This window comes from Diorhabda carinulata, chromosome X, assembly GCF_026250575.1.
Source record: "Diorhabda carinulata isolate Delta chromosome X, icDioCari1.1, whole genome shotgun sequence".
Taxonomy (NCBI): Eukaryota; Metazoa; Arthropoda; class Insecta; order Coleoptera; family Chrysomelidae; genus Diorhabda; species Diorhabda carinulata.
The window spans coordinates 13268528-13281465 of record NC_079472.1 but is presented as its reverse complement, the minus strand read 5'-3'; the positions used below and the strand labels follow the sequence as shown (position 1 = coordinate 13281465).

At 31.2% G+C, this 12938-nt stretch overlaps 1 protein-coding gene across 3 annotated transcripts in view; it reads left to right on the top strand.

Moving 5' to 3' along the window:
• The window catches only part of LOC130901607 (flotillin-2), a 255397-nt gene extending 243965 nt beyond the window's left edge, over positions 1-11432 (top strand). For all 3 annotated transcript variants that reach the window (XM_057813090.1, XM_057813091.1, XM_057813092.1), the window contains 5 exons: positions 4578-4810; positions 5355-5474; positions 6958-7172; positions 7271-7454; positions 7521-11432. In XM_057813090.1, coding sequence (XP_057669073.1) covers positions 4578-4810; positions 5355-5474; positions 6958-7172; positions 7271-7454; positions 7521-7724 — 956 coding nt within the window. In that variant the 3' untranslated portion in view covers positions 7725-11432. The remainder of the gene's footprint in view (positions 1-4577; positions 4811-5354; positions 5475-6957; positions 7173-7270; positions 7455-7520) is intronic.
• Positions 11433-12938: the final 1506 nt, after the last annotated feature.

Below are 12938 nucleotides of genomic sequence, written 5' to 3'. Positions count from 1 at the left end.
TAACCTAAAAACTTATTTCAACTTCTAATATTATTTCGATCTTTATTTACTTCTCGAAATTTCTGCCTCAAGTTCCTGTGTATCTAGTAGATTCCATTCCATGATTCACGTTGTTAATTTTGTTATAGCAGGTCAAGAACAAGGTCCCTTTCACGGTTCTGAAGTAGGTTAGTTACACTCACTTTTTTCGGATAAATGATCTCACGTTTCCGATATCTCTCACTTCCAATACGAACCGATGATATAATCTGATATTGCGCAACAAAAATATTATAATTAGTACCAAATATTACTTATTAAAAGTGTTTCTATGAGTATCGATTTTTTCTTAAATAATTTTGTAATTGAATATTTAAGTTTATTATTTGTTCTAATAGATAGGCATGCAGAGGTCATCGTAGTTATCTATTGAAATAATGAACGACATTAATTCAACTTCTCATTAGAATGATTCCCTATAATCGAAGAATATTGTCACTTTTGATTTATTTATGAGATACAGAGTAGTATATTCAAACACAAGTAACAGAAGGCTTTTCATTCCAGCAAAAATTCCGAATACTGGAATGGACTTTGTTGCGTGTGTTTTATACTATTTCCTCTGTTTCGGCTTGTGTTCACATCAATTTATAAAAAATATACATCAGGGAAATTACGCAGTAAAGTAGGTGGTCGGTTGGTAGCACTGATTCATGTTTGACAGTTGACTTTGGAAAAATAATCTGCCTATGTCAGAAGAAAACGGGTGTAGAATTTCAATTTATATCACCAGGAATTGCGGGATGTGGCTTCTAACGTTATAAATAATTTCTATCATCACAGAAAATGTGTTTTTGATGCCAAGAGTAAAAGTTATAAATGCTCAACAATATGAAAGACTTATTCCATGTTAAAGTTAACGTTAAATATTCGTAAAAATGTTATGCATCGTCCAGTCAGCTTTCAAAATGAAACTGTTATTTAGGGGTACCAACCCACGGCAGAAAATTACCAAAAATCGCTTAAGAATGAAGTCAAAATGGATGCGAGAATAACGTTGTTCCAATACCGAAATAATTTTACATATATTTTTCCTAAAAATCGATTTTATACATCAATGTCAGCTGCTTCATGAGCAATACAATGATTCCAACGCTTCTCTAACTTTGATTTGTCTTTTGCTTCAAAACAGGCTTCAGTTTCAGCAATTGCTTCATCATTTGAATTGAATTTCTTACCGGCGAGCATTTTTTTGAGGTCAGCGAATTATCTGTAATTGATTGGGAAATAATAACACCATAAGAAAACATCACTTTTCATTTTTAAGAGGTTTTGCGTTCAAAATAAATTCGGCATAAACTTATACTGTTCAATCTCACGTTGAACCGCTCTCTATAGTCCATTTTATAGTTTTAACAAAACATTTTGTTATCCAAGAAGAACCAACGATAAGGTATAAATATGTAGTTGCCACGAGAATTCAAATCCCTTTATTGTTTAGCATAATTATGGATCGATTCACTTGCGTGTAGTAACAAGAAATCGATTTTAGGATTAAATATTCAGTGTCCTAGACATTTGGAATTCGTTGTTGGGTCACGGATACACGTAAATGTTGGATTCACGTGTTTCAATGTCATTTGTGAACCTCAAAACTAAGTGGTCCAACTAAAACCTTCCGGAAGGTGTAAACATTTGAAAAACGAACTTTATGAGAGGGTCAACAAAATCCCTAATTTTATCCTCAATTTTATGCGATTGGGAATGTTGGACGTGGAAATATTGAAAAAATACAAGCGTATCTGACATTTCAGATCCAATTTTTAATACTAGAGAATTTCACAAGACATGCAGTAGAACCAAAAGTGAATCGACAGTCGACAACAAAATCCACATCAACAAAAAGATAGTTCCACCAAAGCGAATGTGTAATTAATTTTAGTCCCAAAAAAAATACTTTTCCATGGAATCTTTCAGAAATAACAACATTGAGAAAAGTTAAATTTCATCTAATAGTTCTTGTATTCTTGATGAAGTATCTAGGTCACGTTGGATCCCATATCCTCTGGTATGAACACGTGATAGAGATAAGTGGAAGGAGGACTCGAAGCCCGCTATACTAAATAATGGAGTAATTTGGTACACGGACGGTTCCAAGATGAATGGCTTACCCGGAGCGAGCTTCTGCGGAGGATACTTCGAAAATAAGCAATTTTTTCACGCTTGCAAAACATGCTATCGTTAACAAATTTGATTGTTTCGTAACAGCAAAATCTCCAGTATCTTCTTGGTATAGCTGTTAGAAATCTATTCATAAGACAGTCTCTACGGAAACACCTGGTATGATACAAGCTTGTTCTACCAACGTGCTTACGGCTAATAACTAGCCTTCTAACTGGACACAGGTATCTACGACGCCATCTCTATGCTACAGGCGTCACGAGCGGTTTGGAATAGGGCTGGTGCATGGATAAGAAAGCATCTTCAGGCCACATCATTAGTGAGTAACCAGCAATATTCAAAACAAGTTTCCTGATTAGCTTGACATCGGCTTTTGATCATTTAGATTCACTTCAGAAGAGTTGGCTGGTGATATATCCTGCTTTTAGTACATCCTGGATTTTTCTTGAACGACGTAATCGGGAGTTGGTGCTCATAAACAGAAAATATATACCTAAATCATCGGCTTTTGATCATTTAGATTCACTTCAGAAGAGTTGGCTGGTGATATATCCTGCTTTTAGTACATCCTGGATTTTTCTTGAACGACGTAATCGGGAGTTGGTGCTCATAAACAGAAAATATATACCTAAATCATCGGCTTTTGATCATTTAGATTCACTTCAGAAGAGTTGGCTGGTGATGTATCCTACTTTTAGTACATCCTGGAACTTTCTTGAACAACGTAGTCTGAAATTGGTGCCCATAAACAGAAAATATTTACCTAAATCGTCACGTATGGCACAGATACTAAATGTAAAAACTTGATTTATGTAAATGAGTGGATGAAAACGCTGTTGATGATCTGAATACCTCTACTGATCAATACAATTCTGGTGTGTCCTCTGTAAATAATCTTTCACGCAAAAGCCAACATCAGTGTGTTGTACTTTAGGTACATAGTCGTTAGTCCTAGATATATTTTCAAGCAGATTGGAAATTAATTTGGTTTGGGTTATGGAATTGAACTTTAGTAGACGTTGAATTGGAGTCGACTATCTCGAAAAAAAAATAGTTCTCAGGGTACTGTTTAAAAGGAAAAGATCCCATAAGTGCCTTTACCTAAATCATAAACAGTACCTTACCAGATGAGGAAGAATTATGGGCAATAATTATAAAAGAAATGTTGGAAACGTGTTTTAAAATTTTATCTTATTTATTTCCATAAAAGGAATAAGACAATTGTCGATTGTTGTAAAGATAAAGAAAGCACGTGCGTCCCTATACGATTTACGTAAATGTTTTATATCGTTTTATTAAATCTAAACACATTTATGTATTTTATAAAAATACTGATAAAAAAAATTACATTTTTTAAGTGGAATTCAACAATTATCAACATTTCTTTAAGTATCTAGTCTATTTTGAATAATTATCAAAAAGCAGATATTTAATTATTACATAAACACTACATTTCGATTATATAGGAAAAAGAAAACAACTGCAATATTAAAATTAAAAGTTTTTTCGATTTTTTTTTCAAAAATGTATACTTTGTGCAAAAACCTCTTGTCAGTTTTTCGTAGTTTTTTGAGAAATGCATGATTATGAAACAAAATGTTTTGACAAACAAATCATGATAATCATGCTTATTTTTCAAAAGGTTTCTTTTTTTTTTGTTATTTAAAATAATGATAGACGGCTAGGTGCGGTAAGGTAATTCAGAACAAACACCTGAGACAAGAAACAAAGACACGCATTTACAAATCAAATCAGACCTTTACTGACTCATACATCAGAAACATCAAAAACGAGACTACAGAAATGAAAATTCTCACGAAAAACTCCATTAAACCGAGAATGATCACTCCTTCAACTGAAAGTTTAAGATAAGGAAACAGGAAAAAGTTTGTTAGATCTGGTAAATACGGTAGACGGTTAACCAGTTCGAATTGAAATTTCTTAATTTTAGCCGTGACGATATCCGAAATATGAGAAAGTGAGTTGTCCTGATGAAAAAGCACACAGTTATGAATCGATTTAAAAAATCCGACTCATTTTGCTTAAACCGCGTCAATACGCTTTTGTTACAAAGTGGGATCTTCTGAAGTCGAAGCCACAGGCAACTTCTAAAGATGCCAAACATATGAGTTGGCGAAACGTCAAGTAGCAATAGTTATCTTCTACGACGGCTTAATAGCCCAAGCTATAAAAAATGAAGAAAGTTGAAAGTGTTTGTTGGAAAAAGTATTATTTATGAGAGATGCATGTATAGAAGATTTTCAAATAGTTAATCGTTCTTCAATTATCACTCATATTGGAATAAATAGAAGATTTGTTGATAGAGGCTTGATGAAATTTTTCCAAATCGATAGACATACATGAAGAAAGAATTATTACGTACCCCTAAATCATTCTATTTAATTTTTTGTTTCCAGGAACTCTTACAGTCGAAGAGGTCTATCGCGATCGGGACCAATTTGCTGCCCTGGTTCGAGAAGTGGCTGCTCCAGATGTCGGCCGAATGGGTATCGAAATACTATCTTTTACCATCAAGGACGTTTATGATGATGTGCAATACCTCACGTCTCTCGGTAAAGCACAAACCGCCATGGTCAAGAGAGACGCTGATGCGGGTGTTGCTGAAGCAAATAGAGATGCTGGTATCAGGGTGAGTAAACTAAAAAATTGTATAGAGATGCTGGTATCAGGGTGAGTAAACTAAAAGAGCTGATAAAGATTTGTGAAATTATTTTGTGATTTAATATTATATGTTCAATTAAAATTTTAAGTCCTCTGTGGTGAATCTAACCTTAGTTTTCGATATTCCTTGCTATGGTAAATCTAAAATTTGTTCTTGATATTTCTGACTAGCATTTATTTACTTTGATTTCAATGGTTGACGATTAGCAACCACACATTAAAGAAAAGGTTTAATTGCAGCCATCATGTAATGAAGAGTGTCTTGCAGAATGTTAAATATCCAAATTATGACTACTTAAATTTCGAAAACCTGTGAATATGTTTTCTAATTTATGCGTTTCTAAATGACTCACATTGTATATAAAATCACTGCAATTTTTTTGACCTTGTTTATAAATCGCATCACGTATATATGTAACTGTTTGTTATCTAGTATTCAATATGAATATTCGAAAAGAATTCATTTCCTTATTATCTTGACCTCATTTTAAATAAATAAATGTTTGTTTCAGGAAGCCGAATGCCAAAAATCGGCAATGGACATCAAATATTCCACAGACACAAAGATCGAAGACAATTCCAGAATGTTTAAATTACAGAAAGCCAATTTCGACCAAGAAGTCAACACAGCTGTAAGTAAAAGTATATGCTAACCTAACCTAACAAAATTTGATTGCTTGCTCATTAGATTTTCTATTCAAAACTTTCACTGGTAATACATATTTAACAAAAAAAACAAAGAAAATTCAAGAATATACTCACATTCAGTTATAGGCAACACTGCACTAACTACAAATAGCAAAAAAACACTAACTCGAAAAGGAAATTGTAGTGCACTGGACTATAAAGCTTAAAGCTAATTCTCAAATGTATTACTCTATAATTTTTATTTAGAATCTTCTATAATAAACTGGTGACTATGCTTGCTGCGACACTGAGGATGCTCAGTTCTCAGAAAGTTCAAGATATGGAATAGCTCTAACTGCTAAAGATCTTAATCTTCTATTTTATATGATCTGGAGCTATAATATCTTCACTTTGGAAGGAATCTGAATAGAAGTTTGGTCCTCTTCGTGGCATGATCTGTATGTTGCAGTTTTTGCTAAACCTAGTGTCATCAGGTATACATTGAGGCGGCAATTTCCCGACATAACTCCTATTAGTAGTCATACTTACTAAGATTTATAGATTTTCTTTGGTTATAGTTTCCCAAGAATATCTTTACCAGTCTCAACCCACCATCTACTTCATTTAAATTCCCAGACCAGCCTGGATCTTATGACATTGAAGCTCAGTCTTCTAATATCTTGGTTGATATAATTCCTGTCTAAATTGAACTGCATATATTTTCCAATTTTGTATATTTCTGCTTGAAAAAATAATTGGTGTGTTACCCAGGCTTCCAGAGTGTTTGGTTTTGGCCCATACACTCTTATACCAGTTATGCCTACTGCTTTGGAACCATCCGTATACTATTCAATGGCAAATCTTTATTTCTAGTATCTTGTTTTGATTCCGTTTGCTTGTACAGTTTAGTTTTGAAGTAAACTTTTTGTCAAAGCTATAGTCTTTCGGTATTTCATCCTGATGCATATGGTGGCTCCTTCTCTCAACATTCAGAATGAGGTATTATCCTTCACACAATATTTCGAGATGCAGAATATTTAGAATCATTTCTAGTGTAGCCATTGGGCATGTTCTCATGGCGTCTATTGTCTTTGTACCTTCAAGAGTTTGAATCTCTTGCCTCAGACCACTGTCCAATATGTGATTATTGATCTCACTATTTCCACAGCGGGATATTTGGTTTACAACCCCAAATCTTCCCTACGAAACTTCTGCACGCCAACAAGGTTATTGTGGCTTTACTGGTTATCTCCATTTCGTGTTTGTTCCAGAGGAGTTTACTATCTAGGATGAGTTCAAGATATTTCCTCCATGTTTCCCACTGAATGACTTGCTCATCTAGATTGATGAGCTTGAAATTGAGTTTTTTCTTCCTAGTTTTGTTTGGGTTGACACCAACATCTTAATTATGCTCGAATCGTTGTCATTATGTTTGTAGTGGAGTTCTTCTACACAGATTTTAAATATTTTTCTTTTTATTTATTTTAGAAAGCACAAGCTCAGTTAGCCTACGAATTACAAGCCGCGAAAATCCGACAAAAAATAAAGAACGAAGAAATCCAAATAGAAGTAGTAGAAAGGAAGAAGCAGATCGAAATTGAAGCACAGGAAGTACTCAGAAAAGAAAGGGAGTTGAATGCTACTGTTCGTCTACCAGCCGAAGCTGAAAGCTACAAAGTTGAAATACTCGCAGAAGGACGAAGGTAAATAAACATTAAACTGATATTTTTCAAGAAGGATCTGAAAATATCGATGATAGTGAAAAAATTATAATTTTTATATCTAATGTGGTAATTTTTAGAACTCAAACTGTCAAGATTGCTCAAGCTGAAAGCGAAAAGATCAAATTGCTTGGTACCGCTGAAGCTTCGGCTATTTCTAGCGTGGGTAAAGCGGAGGCCGAAAGAATGAGACAAAAAGCCGCTGTTTATAAGCAATATGGAGATGCCGCTATTATGTCATTAGTACTCGAAGCACTACCTAAGGTATTTATATCAAATATTATCCAACTTATCGACAATTTTTAATATTTTAATTTATATTTTTCTTAGATCGCTGCCGAAGTTGCATCACCTCTTGCAAAGACAGACGAAATCGTTCTTATCGGGGGCCCGGATAATACTACTGCGGACCTTACTCGTTTGGTTGGTCAGATACCACCAGCAATTAATGCCTTAACCGGAGTCGATATTTCAAAGACTCTATCGAAAATTCCTGGCGCTTCGTACACCCCTAAACCGACGGCTGTCAAATAATTGTAATTTGGAAACAAATTTGTCAAATTTTTTTTAGAATCTTCCAGTCAAGTTTAATCAATATTCACTATTACCACATTCACACTTCATAATGGAAGAATTTATCATTTAACACGTTTACTGACGAGATATTAAAATTATGAATTAAAACAACATTATTACGAATAAATTTCTCATTAATCATAATTTAAACGGCAGTCAACGTATTAAAATTTATCTTTTACTATTTCAAAATAAAATTTGACAAAACTCTTATAGGCTTGGCTTACAGCTTATGTGTTCTGAATATGGTATATGTGTCTATGGAATGTTTTATTTTTTTTTTATAAAATTTTTTTGTTTTGTTAATTTAGTTTCTTGCATTTGTAATGTCTCAGGTTTTAGACTAAATTAATTATTTTTTTTTTTCAATTCAGACAAATATAAAATATACTGGAATAGACAAATTATGATTAAGTGATCTTACTCTAATTAAAAAATCAGTAATTACCTTTCGGATTTAATTTTCCATAATATTATAGTATATTTTGAATTTGCAAAACAAATAAAATACAAGAAATCAATAAACAAAAATTAAGAAATGTATTGGGTACTGCGATAAAATATTGTTCATATAACTGTTGATTTTTAATAACCTGTTACCAATGATAAAGAAAACTAATTTTTCTCCCTTATCTATAGCAAATGATAATAGTCTTTTTCTTCTTTTCTTTTTTAAGTTATACATTTTTTGATTCTGGAATGTTTCGACAATTGAAAACTGATATTTAGAAACAATCTACGATCTTTTATATTATTATACCATGAACCTTTTTGTTTCATAAGCTTGTATTGCTGCTATTTTAGAATTTATAGGCTATTTTCAAAAAACCTAAATGATTTATAGAACTTTTTTAAATTTATCAGGTTCATTTTACGCAGTTCTTGCACAGAGAAGAATAACGTTTAAGTTTTTCTGTTTGTTTCCTTTAATATCAATACACCATGAACCTTTCCCCATTTATTTTTAATTAAATCCAAATTTTATTGATCCTATTTAGGAATTATGGTCCATTAAAGTAGCATTATACAAGAACATTTTCAAAAAAATCAAAAATCTAACGAATTTTTCGGTTTTACCCTCTAACATTGGGATTTACGGTTGTGACGTTCATTTTCAAGATCACTAACCCATTAACCCGTGTTTAAGAAGTTTTTCCGTTTGTTCTCTTCAATATTAATTCACCATAAACCTTCCGTCATTTCTTTTCATTCATTCGTATTGTTACTATTTTGGAATTAATAAAATTATAACTGGTTAAAATGTGATGTGTAAGAATATTTCCAAAAAAAAACACAAAATCAAAAAGTTTGACAACAAACTTTTTAATAAACTTCCTTAGTCTGTCTACTCCAACATTCTTTTTACTACCTTATATTTTAAAGATGGTTACTTTTCTTTGTTGGCCAGTGTATTGACGTTATATGTGGACACAATATTTGAAATAATGTTCGTTTTTGTTAACAACGTGCCTCAATATTGAAATGTATCTAAAGGAACATATGAACTTCATTGGCTTCTGCATTTACTATAAATGCAATAGCGGTACATTTGAACTACTATTCATGTTAGCTTGAACAATAAGTCTTGTAGTTTTTTTTTAAGAATAATTTTTCTAATCGACGAAGCTGATAATGATGAGATTTTGCTTTTTTTGTTGTGAAACTAATTTTGTTCATTTATTGCACAAAGAAAAACCACATTTTGGGTTTTTCGGTTTGTTCCCTTTCGCTATTTATTTTCGATCCATCAGCTTGTATTGCTCCTATTTCAGAATTATGTCCAGTTGAAATTGAAGATTATGTTTTCGGCACAAATTCTTTTTGATCCCACCAGAAAAAAGAATTATTGAAGATTGAATATTTTTTAATCTCTTGCTGTTAAAAGTTTCATCAACAAAATGTCAATTTTGTCGATATTGTGATTTGTGTGGTTTTTTTTCAAACCTTCCAAACTTCATTTTTTTTTATTACTTTGAATATTTCTTGCACATAATATCAAAAAGAATTATTATCTTTTTCCAGACAAACACTCACATCTTCAAGGGTAAACTATTCATTTTCAGTCTCTGATAGTTGGTTATAGACACATGAGTTCGATAATGCAATTATGGTATTTCTAATTCCAAGTAATTATTAATTAAAATGTATTATAGAAATAGTAATAACTTTTTTGGTACAATTAAACTTATACTAAAGATGCAGGTCATATTTCGAATATCATTGTTAACAGGTTGTATCTCTAAAAGAAATTTAACTCATAAATTGTAGGAAAAAAATATTTAGGAATAGACCTACACAATCGATGTATTTTTCTACTCCCCTAAAAGATCCCTTTTTCTAAAACGTTTTATTTTTTCACTCCCATCATAAAAGCCTTGTAATGAATTGATAGAAAAATTTATTAAATACTTTTTTTTCTAGTATATAACTTGATGTATAAAATGAGTTAGACACATGATATAAATATAGACATTCTTCATAAAACTTTTTGAGAGATTGATGTTAATAAGTCCACATAAAATAGAAACTTCAAGCAGTGGTGAAACTAGTTGGTTTTATACACAGTGTACAATTCTTCAAAATTAGCTTGTTCTTATTCATTCGTGTGACATATATAGAATAAAAGACTAATTTCTTTACAGTTTTGATTGCTTCGTATCAATTTTAGTCTTTCACATTGTAAATTAACAATTTTTATACATTTTTCATTTATTAATCTGATCTAGTGACTATTATTTCCCTTAAAACTGGAACCAACAGAAAAATAAACACTATAATAATAGACCAGGGTAGAAGCCGTAAAAAGTCAGTTTTTTTTAAAGTTTTTGTTCGTTAAAATCTCTACTTTCTGATGGTATTAAAAACTATGATTATTATCGTAGTAAATTTTCTCAGAAAAGGCAAAAAAATTTTTTTATTACATAAAAGTTAGATATTTATTAACATGTTGGACTCTTAATTAGTTATATTTGTCAATGTAACATGGAATCTTATGTTTTTCGTATAGAAAGTGAAATTTTAATAAATAATTAAAAATTGATTAGATATGATGAGACTATTTTTGAGTTTTTCATAATACTCTGAGAAAATTTATCATGGTGATGGTAATATTTCTTTATACCATCAAAAAGTAGAGATTTAAATGAACAAAAAACTTTTTAAGAAAAGCTAATATTTTGACGGGACAATTTTTGATTGAAGATTCGGGTAATTTTTGATATTAAGTCAAAATAAGGTTAAAAAATAAATATTTCAAAGCAAAAAGTATATTTGGGACATTAAATGGTAAGTTTCCACCGAATTTCATGAAAAAAAAATGTTTTTTGTGAAGGATATAAATAAAAGACCAAAAACTTTTTTTTTTAATTTTTCACATGAATTTTGAGGTTATGTGAAAAAGCAATATGTACAAAATTTGTAGTTCTTCTTACTATCTACAACTATGCTATGTGACTTTTTCCCATAGGAATTGTCATTTTACCGGAAATCGAGATAAACTGTTTTTTACCCTTAAAAACTTACCCCTTTTCCTTACCGGCCTGAAATCGCCGAATTATTTTTCCTTTCATTTTCCAATTATCCTACTGTTTCAAAAATTATCGACCCTGGTCTATAATAGAAATATCTTCTTCTTTCTTGAACCACAGACTTTATTGGAAAAAGAAACGTAATCAAAAAGATTCTTCTTCAATAGAAATCAAGCTAATTATTATTGTTTCTACATCAAATTTAATCCATAATTATAATTTTTCAAAAGCTAAACGGCGGAATATTTTCAAATGAAACTTGGGAGGAAACTAAAATAAAGAAAACAACGAATTTTTGTATCAGATCAAAATACTATTGATACAGTTGGAATATGGATTTTATAGTTCGAAGGAATATGTGTAAAGAGGATCAAGAAAAAGAAAAGTTCTATTTCATGACCCGACCAGTATAAACACATATTTCTATGAAGGTCTATGCAGCAGCCATTTCGTACATTAGGTCAAAACAACACTACCAAGCAAAGATAATGTCGGTCAGAATTGTAATTAGACTGATTTTAAAAATAATCCAAACCTAACCAGAGAATTAATCAATTTTCAAAGCCGAACTGGAAATCGGTAAAATCTGGGAGCTCAATAAATGGATTTTAAGACTTCGAAAATGCTAAATGAATGTGTTGATCCTTAACAGGGTAGATATGGAAGTACAAATCTTGCTGATGAAGAAATGTTTTATTTTTGGTTTCCTTTCCTCTCCAAATAATTATTTCATAACTTTAATAAACTACTTTTAAAATTATATATTTCGAATTCACTTAAGTCTTTTTGTTTTTAATATTTATATCTATCGCAATGTTGGACGTTTATGTTTTCCAGAATATTGTAAAACAAAAAAGTTTTCACATATTTAACTGAAAGAATAATATATAATATTTAGTTTTTGTTTTGTATCAATTATTTTATTATATTTTAATTTTTGTTTTTCTTTTACTATTATAATATAAGGGACCTTGACTGTTTTAAACAATCTCGAGCTTGAAACTCACGAATTGTTAATTACGGCTTAATAAGGGTTAATATTTTAATAAATTGTAAAAAAAATTTGCAAATTTTTAGCTACTTCTCAAAAATATTTACATCACAAACGAAGTAGTTTTCGCAAACAAATTTTTATTAAAAATTTGGAAATATTAATAAATAATATAGATATTAAGATAATGTTGCTGCTTGTCGAACCTACTCAAAAATTTATCGGATATTTTGAAATATTTAGACTCCTCCTTAGGAATCCCTTGATTTATTTTGTCTTTTTTATGAAATTCCTGTATATATGGTCATCTAGGAGCAGCTTAGTTCTTAAATTGCCCAGCATTCTGATAATAAAATCTCGTTTTGGAGAGTAGTAGCAGCATTTAGTTGATTGATGATCTACCTGATCCAGCATTATAGTTTCCAAAGAGTCCCAATATGTTGTATTCTACTCCTGTTTAATACATATGGTTCCAAATTTACTATGTGCATCAACTTCCTTACTCTGCTACTTCAACACTTTTTCTACTACATCAGTATTTTATCTTCAGATCCTGAAGATGGTTAACGGTTCCATAATAATTAAAATTTATGTGTAAGCGGACTTTAATATTTCAAGTATCCGAATCAAACAATTTTGCTTGTAGTCCCAGAT